Source organism: Pyrus communis, chromosome 7, assembly GCF_963583255.1.
Source record: "Pyrus communis chromosome 7, drPyrComm1.1, whole genome shotgun sequence".
Taxonomy (NCBI): domain Eukaryota; kingdom Viridiplantae; phylum Streptophyta; class Magnoliopsida; order Rosales; family Rosaceae; genus Pyrus; species Pyrus communis.
The window spans coordinates 4,627,179-4,643,094 of NC_084809.1; the positions used below are offsets into that span (position 1 = coordinate 4,627,179).

The 15,916-nt window shown below is 36.8% G+C and overlaps 2 protein-coding genes across 2 annotated transcripts; both read right to left on the reverse strand.

Moving 5' to 3' along the window:
- Positions 1-215: 215 nt before the first annotated feature.
- On the reverse strand, positions 216-5,834 carry LOC137739592 (KH domain-containing protein At4g18375-like). The gene is made up of 9 exons (XM_068479214.1): positions 5,683-5,834; positions 5,328-5,395; positions 4,432-5,122; positions 3,444-3,920; positions 3,034-3,279; positions 2,727-2,942; positions 1,789-1,844; positions 1,609-1,705; positions 216-917 (listed from the first exon to the last, which is right to left on the reverse strand). The coding sequence occupies exons 3-9, from the start codon at positions 5,062-5,064 to the stop codon at positions 456-458; spliced, it is 2,187 nt and encodes a 728-aa protein (XP_068335315.1). The 5' UTR covers positions 5,065-5,122; positions 5,328-5,395; positions 5,683-5,834; the 3' UTR covers positions 216-455.
- Positions 5,835-8,485: 2,651 nt separating this feature from the next.
- LOC137739178 (uncharacterized) lies at positions 8,486-15,384 on the reverse strand. The gene is made up of 9 exons (XM_068478712.1): positions 15,230-15,384; positions 14,810-15,147; positions 14,647-14,703; positions 13,998-14,504; positions 13,480-13,629; positions 10,609-10,713; positions 10,459-10,506; positions 9,901-10,334; positions 8,486-9,204 (listed from the first exon to the last, which is right to left on the reverse strand). The coding sequence occupies exons 2-9, from the start codon at positions 15,138-15,140 to the stop codon at positions 8,572-8,574; spliced, it is 2,265 nt and encodes a 754-aa protein (XP_068334813.1). The 5' UTR covers positions 15,141-15,147; positions 15,230-15,384; the 3' UTR covers positions 8,486-8,571.
- Between the last annotated feature and the right edge of the window lie 532 nt (positions 15,385-15,916).

Genomic DNA, 15,916 nt, shown 5'->3' on the forward strand with positions numbered 1-15,916 from the left:
TTTTCAAATGGATGTTAAGGCCCATCAGTGTGCCAAGAAAAAGCATCATATCATTGCATTTTGTTATCGTTAGCGGGTTTTTCACTGACTAAATCCTCCCCAACCAATGTAGTTGCTTTGCAATTACCACAGTAATTTTTTTTCTTGTTGGTTTAAAAGATATCTCTTCAGGACGGAGAAGAAATGGTAAAAGAAAGTAAAGAAACGAAGAAGGGAAAATTCACGAATAATCAATCACGTCCATACAGAAAATCCGTCCATTAGAAACTCTATTACATTCCTGTTAGTAAAGATGTTTGCGTTTACAATTCCCTGGTGCACATAACAGAACTTGTTTTTTGAGTCACAGAGAGTAATGGAATTCGACAATTGATGTGTTTGCTAATTACCATCGGTTTGTAACGCCAACAATTATCTAGAAGCATAATATAAATTATGATACAAAAATTCCCAAACTAGAGCCGGTAATGGTATTGGTAGGCACCTTGTTGTGAATTATAGTTGTGGTAGGCGCCTTGAGGAGCATTCGTGTTGGGGTATGATCCTTGTTGAGAGCTCAATTGATAGGGGCTTTCCTGAGCATTTGTCCGGAAGGGGCTGTGCCGAGCATTGACTTGATAGGGGCTATGCTGAGGATTGATTCGGTATGAGCTGTGATGAGGATTGAGTTGGTAGGTGCTTTGTTGAGAATTGATTTGGTAAGGGCTTTGCTGAGGAATCATCTTGTGGTAGGAGCCTTGTGGAGCATTTACACTGCGGTAGGAACCAGATTGAGAACTCACATTTTGATCAACAGAAGCCAAGAATGGGCGAAGGATATTCTGTGCTGCATTCAAGTGATCAGAACCGCCAATCTCAACAGAACGTTCAAAGCCACCACCTTGGGAGTCTTGGAGCTGCGCTCTTGATATGCCAACCTGAATAGCAATTAAAGAAATTAGCAATCATATTGCCTTAAGAACGGTTTACAACAAAAGATCAAAGTCTGCTCGATACGATGAGCATTCAAAATTCAAATTATGCTTATTAATATAAGAATTCAAAATATGCCGTCAAGGGATAAATCCCTTTCTTCCACTATTCCACATTAGAAACTTCCCTTCTCCACAACTGCCATCTTAAGTTGAGGGGAAAAAAAGGAAGAAATATATCGAACACAAGAAAATTAAAAGAATTGCTCAAACCAAAATGCTTCCCAATTTTATTAATGCTACGATACTAAAACTAACTGCCATGTAGCTGATTTGCCAAAGGCACACTAAGGCGCTATTTTTGAGGCTCACTGAGCACCAAACTTTTAAAGTGCCTTGGCATGTTTCAGCGGAAGTTGACAATTGAAATAATATAAATCAAACATATAAGACACCAGTTCTTCGTGAAAGAATCACAACATAGTCCATATGCATAACTAAAAACGGTTTCAGAGGTTTTATTGCAAGGCATGCCAAAATGCGCACTAGACCATTGTACTTCTACTTCTACAGGTCCTGTCAAGAACACGCCGAAGGACAAAATTTCAAAAGGCTAGATGTATAATTTTCTTTGTCAAACATGTTGGTATACTGCCATTTCTCTTATCCTTCACTCCCAAAGGTTCTGAAAATATACCTCCCTAATAGTGGAAAAGCTGCGCCCTACTGTTCCAGGAAAATCGACTGCATTCGTTGGGATCTTACCCTCCATAGCATAGTTGACCCTTGGATAACTGGAACAACATAAAACAAGCACAAAAATCAGGGTGATAAAATATGAGCATTACTTTGTGCATAAGTATGAATACTTCCATACCCAGAAGCAGTTGGAGGAAGTCGATGACTCTGTGGTTGATATTGATGTCTACTAACCTTCAAGAGTGGAACAAGGAACTTTTAGTAATCATTCAGACATGTCTTTTCCACTTATCTAGATTTACTTTACTATTGTATTACAGTCTTGATAAGAATTCTGGTGCAATAAATGGGCATTTTCATATGTAAGCTGTGGATCGCATGTACTGTTATGTCTAAGCAGATCATATATCCTCTTAATTTGCTAGAATTCTATCTAAAAAGCAACCAGATGCATATAGAACATTTTGTAATGTATCTATACTCATACGAGGAAGAAAAACGTTTTCTGTAATAAATTTGAGGGCAAAATGGTAAATATCAGTTAATCTCATTTGGAGATACTCAATTACTCATTGCTGCAAGCTTCACTTTATGAGAACCATTTCTTGTCATCAACAAAATACCTCCTTTCACCAGTTCTGCGACAACCAGTGCTTTGAGCATGCATTACTTTTAACATGATTATCATATGATGGGAATTGCAATAATAATCAAGATATCGACTCTGATGCTCATAGTGTAATTTCAATTGCAGTTCTAAATTATTGAAACTCTTGTGTAATTTGTGACCCTTCAGTTAATAATAAACTCGACACAAAAATAGGTACAGAAGACAAAAAGTTGTCAATCTAATGAAAATGATCAACTAAAAACTAACTGCAAAACGAAGGCAATCAAATCAATACTCCTCCCAACCAAGATAAACCAAAGTTACCAAACTAAAAGTAACTCCCCTAAAATGTTTTAACAATGTTTTGATAACACTGAAATGTTTAAGACTCCCAATAACTACACAGCTAACCGCAAACTTGAGCATAAATGGTAAAAAGTCAATTTATGTCCTTGTCCAATTAAAGCTCATTAAGTTATAGAAAATTCAAAAACTGAGGGTGGTACCTTCAGAGGATCATATCCACCAGAGCTTCCAGCTCCAACTGCACTAGGTGTTGGCAGTGGTCCCCCACCAGGTAAGTGGCCTGCAAGACCAAATCTGTGCGTAGGGCCAACAGGAGCAGGTTCTGCTCCAGCATTTGTATCTCGCAGAGTTCTCACTCTCAGCCTTGATGTAATCTCGGCCAAAGCATCTTTAGCGGTACCCAAGTTCCCAGAAATCTTAATGACCAAAGGAATAGGGATTAGTAAATAATTGCAAAGTAAAAGTGAAAGTACATAAGAAGAAGAAAATGTGATGCAACTGCATTACCTGCACAAGCTCTTCATCTTCAGCTGCACATGCAGGCCTATCATCCTTCGAGTAAACACGGATATCAGCCTGGGTTCTCCTTCTCATCTCATTTATAACTTGACCTCCTTGTCCAAGGAGGCAGCCAACTTTACTTGATGGTACAAGAAGCCTGGTAGCGATTATGCCTTTATCAGAGAATTCACTTGTTACATTCTGAAGCTCAAGAATTGCCTCAATGGTCTGTGATCTGGGATTCCACAAAGCCTGAAAAAGTATGAGCAAGGTGATCGACTGCTAGCATATTGTTGATCCACAGGCACCAGCAAACAGTTGGTGCACAGTACGTTGTCCATGCAAATAACACTTCTAAGCCAATATGAAAAGAAGTTAAAGACAGGAAAATGGTCGTGTATCACAAAATGGCATACCTCAAAAGCAGAGACGTGAATTACACGTTCTTCTGAATCCATTGATGCATCCTGAACATGAATAGTGGCTCCTGTTTCCAGTTGTAACTGTTTTACATTAAAACCGCCCTTGCCAATAACCCCACCAATTTTCCCAGTTGAACACAAAATTTTCATAGAAAACTCAGCTAGAGCTAGAGCTTCACCCCCATGTTCAGGAGAAACCCCATTAAAACCACCTCGGGCAAATCCAGAAGAACGGTTTTCATATCCTCCTGTCCATGGCATTGGCGGCATAGTGTGGGAAGGAGCTCGATTAGACAACATTGGATTTCTGGGTGAAAGGGCATTACTCGTTGGGGCTCCAGGGGGATGAAAGCCCTGACCACCAATAGGCATAGGAAAGCCTGAAGGAGGCTTATCCTTCCTAGGATTCTGATGCAGTAGAGTAGACACTTCGTAAAGCGCCCTCTTTGTCACATTTGGTTTTCCAGATATCTGTCACTTTTGTTGAAAGTTAATACAGGCACCAAAAAAAAAGTAACAAAGAACTTTTCATGTAAGTTTCATATAAGCGTGTTTGGAGATTGAAAGTGACCAACCTACAAAATCATATATTTTTACAAATGTAAAAAGAAGACATGAAAAATCTCAATACACCCACAAGTTTCCAGCAGCAGACTTCACTGGCACAAAGTGACTGCACATGTGGACAACTGGACCACCAATTGTATACATTTGACTTATTTAGGGTACATATTTGAGCACCAAGAAATTTCCCAATAATAACATAGGCAGCTAGGAACACATGTTAAAATAAACACAACAAAAAATCATTTCTAACACAAAAATAAGTTTGAAAAAAAATAACTTTAATCAATAGATGAGCTCAAACGGAGTTATAAGCTTTGCTCTGTTCTAATGCCCTCTACACCATACAAAATTTTCTTTTGGAACATTATTTCCTATGATAGAGAATATGCAAGGAGCGCAAGAATAGAAAGAGTACCTGCACCAATTCATCAGTTTCCATAGCACACGTTGGAAGCTGATCTGCAGGAAGGACACGGATACTTGCACCCGTCTCACTTCGCAATCTTTGAATAACATCTCCACGCTTTCCAAGAACACACCCTACCGTATTGTTTGGAACTAGAAGTCTTGTCGTGACAACACTGTTCTCGTTGTCATCATCAAATGTAACTCCACCAAAGAGATCTTCCTCTACAATCCTGGCATGAACTTTCAACAGAGCATTCTGGGCAGCACAACGCGGCTCTATTTCATTTCCCTGATCTGAATCTTCATTGTTATTTTGTTTGCTTGAAATTTTTGTTGGAGAGCTATAGATAATAATTATTCTCTCATCTGAGCCAAGAACAGAATCAGAAACCGAAATCTTTGCCCGGGTCTCTTCTCTAAGGGCTTTCACTATGTTGCCACCCTTCCCAATAACACCACCGATCTTTTTAGAAGGGCAGAGAATACGATACACAGTGTCGAGCGATTGGTAATCCTCTGGAGGTTGCTCACGGCCAGAATCATTCCACTTTCCCTTCTTATAGTTGTTGTTACCCCCTTTTCTTTTAAACTGGATGTTAGGGCGTTTCTTGAAAAAGTTTCGCTTGTTCCCATCCATCATAGCCGGAAAACTAATAACTAATAACTAAGCAGACTAATTTTTAAGCAAACCTAAATACCTGGATTAAACGAAAGAAAAACAAACGTCGCCATTACTGAGAAAGAGCCAAATGACATACTAATTTTTGCAGCAATGAAACTGAACTCCTCATTTCTAATTTCGAACGGAACACTACATTAAAAAAGCTATTGAATTCAAGGATTGCAATACAAAAGTTCAAATATAATTTATACGTTGTTGAAGATTGCAATTAAAATACGTACCTTGATCCTAGTAATGTATTTCCAACGGGCTAGAAGCCGCAATTCGTGTTCGGCTCTGAGCCGTCGCCCTAGGATTCCAAAAACCAAAATATTCAGCTCATATACAAAAATGGAAGCAAAAAGGACACACCCTTTGGGATAACCAAGCTCATACAATATCAAATTCAAGCATTTTCTTTCTGGAAACTAACCAAAACAAATACTGCGACAGAAAAGTTGGAATCTTTAGTCAATTAAGAGCAGAAAACAATGATTTAGATGGAGGATGATCGGAGAAATGAGAAGAAGATAGCACAGATCAGTTAGTAAAACTGTAAAATTGTGGATTGTGGGGAAGTTAACGAAAAGTTTGTACCTTTTTACGTACCAGAGAGAGAGAGAGAGGGAGAGAATCAGAGGTGGAAGCAGTGCGACCACAGCTTGCCGGGGCACTGGCGGTCCCCGTCTTTGGAGAGAATGAGAGAGATGAATCGAGGTAACGGAGCTTGGAGTCCTGGACTTGCAGAGTTTTGCCTGTATTTTTTGTTTTTTTGGTGGAAAAGAAGGTGGGCTTCGACCCATTTCGAATTCGTAGGAAAGGCCTAACTTATCTCTATTTATTCTTTGTGAATTACAAGAGGCCCTGTGCATGTCCAATTTGAAGAAAGTCCCAAACATTTGACGACTCTTGGCGGGTTTTAGATTTTTGAGCGAAACAGAGTTGATACATTATCTGTCATAATAAATTGAAGAAATAAAAATTAAAAAAAAAATATCCACTTATATTGTAACACAAATTTGTATTTCAGATACATAGATTCCTCTTATGAGAGTTAATTCAAACATTCGATGGAGTTGATCCCTTGAGGGCTACCTAAAACTTTCATTGTTTGAAACTTTAAGATAAAGGATAAGATTTAGTAAACGATCCATTCAAATAAGAGTAAACTGTTGTTTTACTTCCTCAACTATTACTCCTTTCTTCAACTTGAGAGGCATTTAAAATTTTTAAACGTGGACATAAATAGTTTTCCTTTATTTTAGCTCTCACTTCTCTCTCTCTTCCCCTTCATCCTCTCAGTATGGCGTCGATCCAAAGCCAGCAATGTACTAGCAACCGGGTCCGGGTCAAAGTTTGTGATCTCAGATCTAGTTGTGAATGGGCCGAGGTCAGAGAACTTAGTTCCCGTCTGGATCAGTTGCCACGATCGGTGCTTCATCGAGAGGAGGAAGGCAGAAGAGGAAGAGGAAGAGAAAGGGAGAGAAGAGAGGGTGGTAATCGGACTGGATGGGAGAGTGGAGGTTGTCGCGTTTTTTTTTTTTTTTTTGGGGTGGGTTTGCTTTTTTATTTGTCTGTTTATGAAAATACTTTTTATTTTGGATTAAATACCTAGTCAGCAAAGAATTTTATTAAGTGCCATGCGTCGATTTTTGATTGGAAGATTCAACTTAAGTCATCAATATGATTGATGGCAAATTTAATGGGTCAAAGGTATACAATGTCATCACTTAACAAAGCCATTTGACAGATTCCTAACGTAAGTATGAAACTGGTACGAAAATTAAACTTTAGGTATGAAAGTGAGAAGCAAGTGTAGTAAAGTAAGATTTTTGAAAAACTTGAGGATAGTAAAATAGAAATTACCCCAAATTATAAATAGGTCATCTTGCCCTTTGGTTTGTAATCTTATCATATTATTCAATTGAAAATCAAGAGTTTCTATCAAATCTCTAGAGTCCTAGAATTCTTCAAGAGTGATCATTCGTGATCTCTTTATCTTATAATTTCAGCGGTGTCATTTACTTTTACGCGATAAATCAGAAATGTGCATGTTTTAGTTTAAACAAGAAATCAGATCGAGAAGAGGGTGTAGTTGTTCAAATTCAGTTTTCATTCCTGTTAAGTAAACACGCTCTTAATGTATGAATTGGTTTCTATCACTTAGAATTTGACAATGAGACCATTATAGAATCTATAAAAGGATTCTAATAGAAGAATCATACGTATTAGTTGTCCGTATAAAGTGGCAGACCTCTGCTCTCACAGAAAAATAACGCTCATGGTTTGACTATAATCTATTATCAGCTGACATTGAGAATCTGACATAAAGGAGGACAACTTTGAAGATCATATATGGTTTCTTCATCGGCTTCTACAAGTTAGATTATTCTCACAAAGACAACACCAAAGCTAGATTTCTTCCCGCTCAAGAAGCCCCAAGAGCATTTAGCAGTGAACTAGATTGGTATTTTTCATCGTTGCAACATGAAACAATGCAATGTTCGAGTGTTTATTAATCACGACCTTTACAAACGGGAGAAATTTTTCCAGGTAACTGGAACACTAGCTGACGTGGTTGACCACCCTTCCACGCCGACCACCCATCATACTAGAAACCACATATCTCCATCGCCGTCCTGTGATTCCACCGACGACACTCCATCTCTTCTCTGTCTTCCTCTTTTTTTTTCTCCTCTCATCTCCAAGGAACTGGTGACACCTCAGATTTTCCGTCGATGACCTCCGATTTAAGATCCTCTGGGTTTGTCGGCATTCCTTGTGCCTTATCCATAAGAGAGGAGGGTCACAAATAAGAGGAAGAAACAGTGAGAAAAAAGGAGAAATGGAGAGAGAGAGACGTGAGAGGAAAGGAGGGAGGGGTGGGGTGGGGTGGAGGAAATGAGGGGTGGGTGGGGTGAACGGTTCAGGTCTCCGAGAGGGGAGTCGACTAATGGGGGAGAAGGGTTGTGGTGGCGACTTGGGAATTGAGAACTTGTTTATTTTAATTTTACTTTTATAAAAGTTGATTGTGTTAAATTGATATGCAATAAGAATGCAGGTGTAGGCAAATTATTAGTGAAGAACACAACCTGTTATGTTGAGATGTTTGTTTCAGTCACGTAGAAAAATTTATCTACAAACAAACGCTTTGACGCAAACAGTTTATAAATAGGGATTCCCATTGCACCATTCAGTCATTCAATTCATCCCTAGTATTCTGCAAAGGATTTTGTCAACAATGTCCTTATCGTATTTCTTTTCATAAGATATGGGCAGGATTTCGCCCATTAACAAAAATTGAAGTTCATGCCAATACAGATATTGAAGTTGGAGTTTGTTACCAAATCTGGAACACGTACGTTAATTATACATTCTTTAGGCCCAAAAACAGAAAGAGTGTACATAACTTATTTATCATTATTCTTTAAGCAACTCTTAAAAACTTCCTCAAAAGTGACCGAAACAAATATCAACACAAAATGACTAGAACAGTCTAAGAGAACCGAATGACCAAGGTTTGCCTTTTTTGTTGACTGCAAATATTCCACCTCCGTAAGTAGAAATGAAGATCTCAACAAGGAGGAAAAATTGCATCCATACGAAGGAGACAACCGGAACACTAGCAAGTAAAATGATTGGAACCACTATCCACTTTTTTGAATCTAGCATAAGAAAAAGGGTAGAAGAAAACGCGATCATCATGGTAACGATAGAGGAGAAGAGGGTGAAAAGGCCTATAACCATCTTCGTTGGCAATGATTTAAGGAAATCCTCTTCAGCATAACGCGAGTTGAGGATTCCTAAGAATGTCACCACTGAAGTTGTGGAAGAAAAGAGTGAAAAGACATCAGCAACTATGAAGACCATGAAGATCCTTTTATTTAAGAACACGGGATAGCCTGCCTTGATTCCACCAGGAACTGAGAATACTGCGATAAACATGATTGTAACAATAAGAGCACCTACAACCGTACAAGAAGTTGCTGTTGCTTTCATTGACCTTTCACATTCGGTTGCCAATTCCTTGTGGTTCTTAGTAAATAGATCACGGGCGGTCATGCCATCTGTATAGTTTACAACTTCAAGAAACTTGGCAGGTACAATTTTCTCCACGTCCTGCATTTCAGTGAATAGAAGAAACTCAAATAATTTATTTTCTTCATAGACGCTCAAATCTAATCCCAAGTAATTAATATTTTTTGTACAAACCCTTGAATATCCGCTCCTTGACCATGAATATATATGCTCAAATCTAATTTCAAATAACCTAACATTCTGAGTTCTTAAACAGTAATCAAAATTTCATTTTTATTTTGGTTGTTTCCTGTTTGAGAGTGCAAATTGCTGTCACAAATAATCAGGTTTTATTTGGTATGTCCTCCAAATAATCAAGTAATTTACCAATTTACCATGTGACTAGCATTTTATACAGTAAAACCTATTTATAGTGGACCTTGTGGATTGCTTTGGTACTAACGTCTCTTTTTTAAACCCATTACGTCTTAAATTCAAACCCTTATCTATTCAGTCTAACTTAGAATGGTGATATTGCTTGTAAAATTTTAGTTATTTCTTTTAGGTCACATCCTAAGAAGAGAGGTGGTGCTTTGAGGCCACGTTTTAGTAGTCACTTAATCTTGTAATCCTTTTTTATTTTTATAAAGGTATTGGTGGTGGGTTCACATATTGAGTCAGTCATAATTACACATGAAACTCGCTATTTATGAGAGTCGAACTTGAAACTTGTTTAACAGTATAGTGAAATTTGATTTCTTGATTAGAAACATAAAATATATAAGAAGAAATTCTAACCTTGAACCATTGTAACTCTCTCTGCATTTGCATTGCTGCACATGGGATTTGTTTAAGCTGTGCGGGTGGGGATAACCTCGCTGCTGAATGTAGTAAAGTATTGTTGAACTTATCTACTCTGGATTCAGTACGAACATTCATGATTCGGGTAAATTCATGGAAAAAGTTATAGACTTTTTCTTGGCGGCATTCAATGGAAAACTGAAACATGCTCTTTGCATTTTCGTCATATATCCCTAAAGCTAGGGTATTTGCAGTAAACAGCTGACGAAGAAACTCATCATTCCCATGTTCAACAGCTTTGAAGAGTGCTGTGTGTACGGAACTTCCTTGCATTTGTTTCAGGCTTAAACCTTCTGTCATTTTGCATATGCCTTGTAAAACTTCAAGGGATTGGACATGGATCTGTTTCAATTTGTATATGTGATCGATTCCTAGGTGGAGATCGAAAAATAATTAATCATTAAGTATCAAGAAGAATGACTGGAAGAAGTTCTAACCGATCAGTGGATAAATGTTGGACTAAAAATTGAAAGAAAAGATGACATGAAGCATTACCGAAAAGTTTACGGAGAGTTGAGACAAGCCCTCGCGGAAAAGGCATTACTACATTGCGAATACAAAAATGTTGCATTAGATATTCAAAGCATTTGTTAATTAGGTATGATCCATAACAAAGTAAAAGATGCACCTGAGGATATTACATACCTGAGAGAATTATGCGACCCCTTTGATCATTAACCGGATCATTGGCTTGTTTTTGAACATCCATGCGAACATCACGGATCCCAGAAGCATGTGGTATGTTTATACCTATCAAGGAAATAAACACGACTCCAATCAATGTATAGAACTTTTTGTTTTGGTCGAGAGTCTGGAAGCATGAACCTTTTCTTTTTCTGTATAAATATTTAAAAATTATATTTTAATCCTTAAATAAGAAGAAGTTTAGAAAAATGTCTTGTCCAATATTAAAAATTGATTTTAGTCCTTAGATTCTATTTAATGCCACCAAATGCATTCAATGTCTTTTTTTATTTATTTTATTTTATAATTTTATGGTGTCCAGAATTACATTTCATGTAAAATATTGTAAATTTTAATATCATTTGAAATCAAATCAATTAGCTTTATTTGTGACATTTTCATAACCAATTTATGGTAAGTATCATATAATAAAGAAAATATTTTGGTAGACTTTTCAATACACTTATGTTTTTGCATATTTTCTTATGGGCCACTAATTCATTACAAAATATTTAGGTACAGACATTTCGGTACACTAGTATAGCATAACATGTTTAGGTATGAACATTTCGGTACACTAGTTTGGTATAATATGTTTAGGTACAGACATTTCGGTACACTAGTATAATATGTTTAGGTATGAACTTTTCGGGACACTTATGTTTTTGCATATTTTCTTCTATGCCACTAATTCATTACAATATATTCAGGTAGACATTTTCATACATTAGTTCAGTAAAATAAATTAAAATAGTTCAGTAAAATAAATTATGGTATGGACGTTTAGGTACACTAATTAAAGGAAGTTAAACAAAATTAAAGAATTAAAATGTGTATTATGATAAATTTAAAATGTGTATAATAATAAATTTAAAATTTAATATGGAGACATTAAATAAGATATCTATTAAATATTAAAACAAAAATATAACATGAACTCAAATTAAGTATACATTAAAGAACTAAAATGAATATATAATCCAACACCAGATTTTTATTAAATTTTAATCTTTTTCAAGGATTAAAGTTAAAAAACCCAATAAATATTTATGTCTGCGAAAACAGAAGTTTAGGTGCATACACAAAATAAATGATTAACATAGCAAAGAGTGGACTTACTGGTGAAGACAAACATAAGAGCCGTTTAGGTTTGGCACGCTGTTTTAATATTTCTTAACTTAAACTAGTGAAAGAATGCATAGTGTGGAAACATAAAATAGTTACGCCCGAATCATAGAGTGTCCAGTGGACCAGAAGCTCAATTTAACGGGGACATCTTCGCCATCGTGAGAAACCACCATCTCGACCCTAATGGGTTAAACAAGTCAACCTTCTAAAGACAGCAAAAACCCACAACTATCAGGCCCAGGCCCAAATCTTGCCTACATTTTTGTTTTTCTTCGAGGGACATGGTTGTAAAACCCTCGCACCTCACCCCCTTACGGAAGGGAAAAGGATCATCGCCGGATCCTTTTTTTGGGAATTCTAAGGATTTCGTGATCATAATCATTCATCGTATATTGTGCGGTCAGTTTTCGTTAGGTACTATTTTTATTTAATTTTAAATTTTGAAATGATTTCTGACCGCACGATGTACGATGAATAGTCACTATCACGGGATCCCTAGGATCCCCATGAAAAGGATCCGGTGAGGATCCTTTTCCTTAAGGAAGTTAAAGGTTCTATTATAAATTAAATTGTCAATATGGAGAGTAGTTCAGTCCTTTATAAGTCCTTACAAGATTCTCATTTCACTAATGTAAACTTTTTACTTCACATCATTACATGCCCCCTTACCTATGACGAATTTTTAAACCAAACACATGGCCAACACAAATTGGGTGATGTTGAGCACTTGTGGCCCTTGGGATTTACAACCTATAGGCATCTTAGCCGGCAGGTAAAGGGAGACTCGTAGACTTGCCTAGCCCGCTATGGCATACTAGTAGACAATTGATGGACCTCTTCCACTATAAATAGCCAAGTCATACAAGGAAACTTATTGATCACAAACTTTATTCAGAATTCTCTTCTGAATGTTAGTTGCTCTCAAAGTCTTCTAACTTGGGCATCGGAGATAGAAATTTCCATTAGACATAAAATGAATTTTCTTATGTTTTTTTTTTCATATTAAGTATAAAAAATATAAAAAAAATATGAGGTTTGAGAAAAATCAAATCGCTTGAATTGTGTGCAGGTATCCTTGCATGTATAACATTTAGGAAAGGATAATACTAGGGAGATCAAATTTGTAGACTAAATTTTGTCCTAAATTTGTAAACAAAATTTTGTAAACTAAATGACATAAAAGTTGACGATTAGATTATTACTTAAGGTTGATAAACGTGTTCATTTCTATTGGTGCGACATCATTTAGTTTGCAAATTATGCTTACAAATTTAGTCTCCCTAACATTACTCTTATTTAAGTGTTAATTAACATGTTTACTTTTTTTTGTGACACATCATTTGGTTTGCAAATTAGTCTACCTAGCATTCCTCTTTAGGAAATATCTTATTAAAAACTGGTAGGTGCCCAATGGACTAGAGGGACAGAGACGTTAATAAAGTATAAAATTTATCATAGAATAGAGAGTAATTACTGACTGACATATAAGCTGAGTATTGGATTATTACCTAAGTGTTAATGAACATGTTTACTTCCTATTTATGACATATCATTGGTTTGCAAATTTAGTCTATAAATTTGGTCTACCTAGCATTACTATTTAGGAAATATCTTATTGAAAAATTGGCAGGTGCCCACTCGACTAGAGGGACAGGGATATTAATAAAGTATAAAATTTATATAGAATAGAGTGTAATTACTAACTGTTATAGATCCATTGTTGCCAGAACCCGAGATGCGTTCCACTTGAAAAGAGAGATGGCATACAAGCCAATTCCTGCAAAGGTGTTTTCCCGGTAGAGTTTGTAGCAAAGGCCAAGTTTGGGCAACGCTGAATTAAATCCAATGCAATATCTACAATAGGTAAAAAGAAAAAGAAGAAGAATTACATACATGGCAAAAAGTAAGTAATCAATATTTCTGAGGAAAAATGCTATTTAAATACATAAAAATAGGGGTGTGATATCCACACACCCCATTTTATTTCTCACACACCTTTTTAATTTTTGACCGTCGGATCGGATGAATTAAAGAAAATCAACGGACAAAAATTATCAAAAGGTGTGTGAGAAGTAAAATAAGATGTATGGATAACACATCTCTAAAAATAATACAATCTGAAGTACAGGTGGGTCTAACGTGTACTGATGCAGTCCACGTTCATATGAGTGTGTGCCAGAAAATGTGTGTGTACGAATATTGTATTTGAAACATTTAAGTACCGAGTTCTTTGGAGCTAAAACAGTGGGAAATAAGGTCAGCGCTAGTCCGACAGTTGTCTTGGGTCGACGTCAAAGCTTCCAATGGAGTAACTGAATAGAGATAGCGAGCCAATTCCCAATGGCCGCCGTGACAAGCCTTGATCAGTGGGATCATTTTAAGGGGATTGCATGGTATGCAAAGTAATCTCTTGTTCTTTTCGATTATGCATCTAGCCACTTCGGGTGCTATTAGCGTAGCCAAAGCTAAAGCTGTGACACCATTAGCATCTTCTATTTCCAAGTCTTCCTCCGTCATCCACTCCACTAATTCTTTCGCCATATATTCGTTTTCCATTGAAACTGCCATGTGAAGAGCTGTTGAGCCTGACAATGAACCTCTTTCTCTGATTGCCTCACGATGCAGAGTAAGATACTTCTTTGCAGAATCACAATCACCTTTTGCAACAGCATCAATGAAGGGTTGATGGTGGGGGAACTCATTGAAGTCGCCGTTAGTGTTATAATGATCTGTCAAGTAATATTTTTGGATTGTTAACTAAACGTCAATAATTTGAGGATGAATTATATGTAATGTTGAAAATAATAGAGAAACAAAACAATAAAGGTTCATGCATGCTGCAGTAGAGATCAGATAATACTGCTTACGTACCCTCATTCCGCGTCAGACCGGTATTCAATTCTTCATGTGGTATCAAAGGCACAACCTCTGCATCGATCACACACGGTGACTTAATTAGAAGAAGTAAACTCGATCTTGATAGTTATATTGGAATGAACATAGAAAGGAGACATGTAGTACGTTCTACACGTACCTGCGTTTTCCAAGGCTTGATCGGCCGGCTTCAACTTTTCAGCCAAAGCATCCCAGGCGTCTTTGGCCCTGCTAATGCCCCGGATAAAAAAATAAGTATCATCCCCGCAACAACTCTGGATTGCATGTAAAACCTTGGCATTATTCTTCCTCCAGACCATGAATTCAGCTTCTCCATCTTCTCGTCTAGGAGGTTCAGAGGTCCCTTCCACAACCTCCCAAAGATCTTCAGCCAACAAGTAGGTTTTAAACCGGAAACTCCAATCTTCATAATTATCGTGACTAAGAACTTTAAGATTAGCAATTACACTAGGAACAATCGCAGCTGCCATGTTCAATCTGCAAATGTAATCAATTATCCAATGTGATATTATGTCGATTATTAAGAAATAATGAAACAAATCAATATAACTAAACTCACTGCTCGATCGAGTAGTGGCAATCTTCAAAAAATAATTAAGATGCAGCTATGAGCCTATGAGCTTAGCTTGAGTAAACTCGACCACTCTGTGTACTTAGTGTGAGTAAACTTCTGATGTATATATAGGTAGCGAATGAGCAATGAAAGACTTGGTAAAACAGACAGAACAATATGCCACGTAATGCTCCAGTAAATTCCCACTCGGCGTTAACTGCGCGTATTCAATAATGGGAGAGTTCTGTCTCTACTTTCAGCCATACAACACTGCTTTTCTTCAATAATTAGTACAATTAACACTCTTAGGTCTTGTTGATAAAAATAAAAAAAAATAAAAAAATAAAACACTCTTAGGTCTTGTTTGGTAATTTTTTTTAAAACAAAAAAATTGCTTTAAAGTTAAGACATAAACTGATAAAAGCATACGGAAAAATAAAATAGCAAACTTATTTTAAAATGATAGCCTCCAAACAACAACTATGCTTCTTTCATAAAAAGTAGAGCTTAAATCCTTTAATAAATATTTTCAAATCATGTACATACCCTAATGTTTTTTAAAATGACGTTGTTATCCTTTTGCTCACATTTTCTCTCTTAGAAAACAAAGTGATCACCTACCACTACAACCACCAACCTTACCACCACAACTTTGTTGTCTCTGCCCCACATCAATGCTACCTCTACACCTCC

Bases quoted from the DNA above. Each gene is read 5' to 3' on its own strand.
- LOC137739178 (XM_068478712.1), bottom strand. From the start codon at position 15,140: ATGGCAGCTGCGATTGTTCCTAGTGTAATTGCTAATCTTAAAGTTCTT. The intron at 10,714-13,479 runs GTTAGTAATTAC...TTTCCTTGATAG, and splicing joins GCAACAATGGATCTATAACA to GTATAAACATACCACATGCT. The intron at 9,205-9,900 runs GTTAGAATTTCT...ACTGAAATGCAG, and splicing joins GAGAGTTACAATGGTTCAAG to GACGTGGAGAAAATTGTACC.
- LOC137739592 (XM_068479214.1), bottom strand. From the start codon at position 5,064: ATGATGGATGGGAACAAGCGAAACTTTTTCAAGAAACGCCCTAACATC. The intron at 3,921-4,431 runs GTACTCTTTCTA...CAAAAGTGACAG, and splicing joins AAACTGATGAATTGGTGCAG to ATATCTGGAAAACCAAATGT. The intron at 1,706-1,788 runs GTATGGAAGTAT...ATGTTGTTCCAG, and splicing joins CTTCCTCCAACTGCTTCTGG to TTATCCAAGGGTCAACTATG.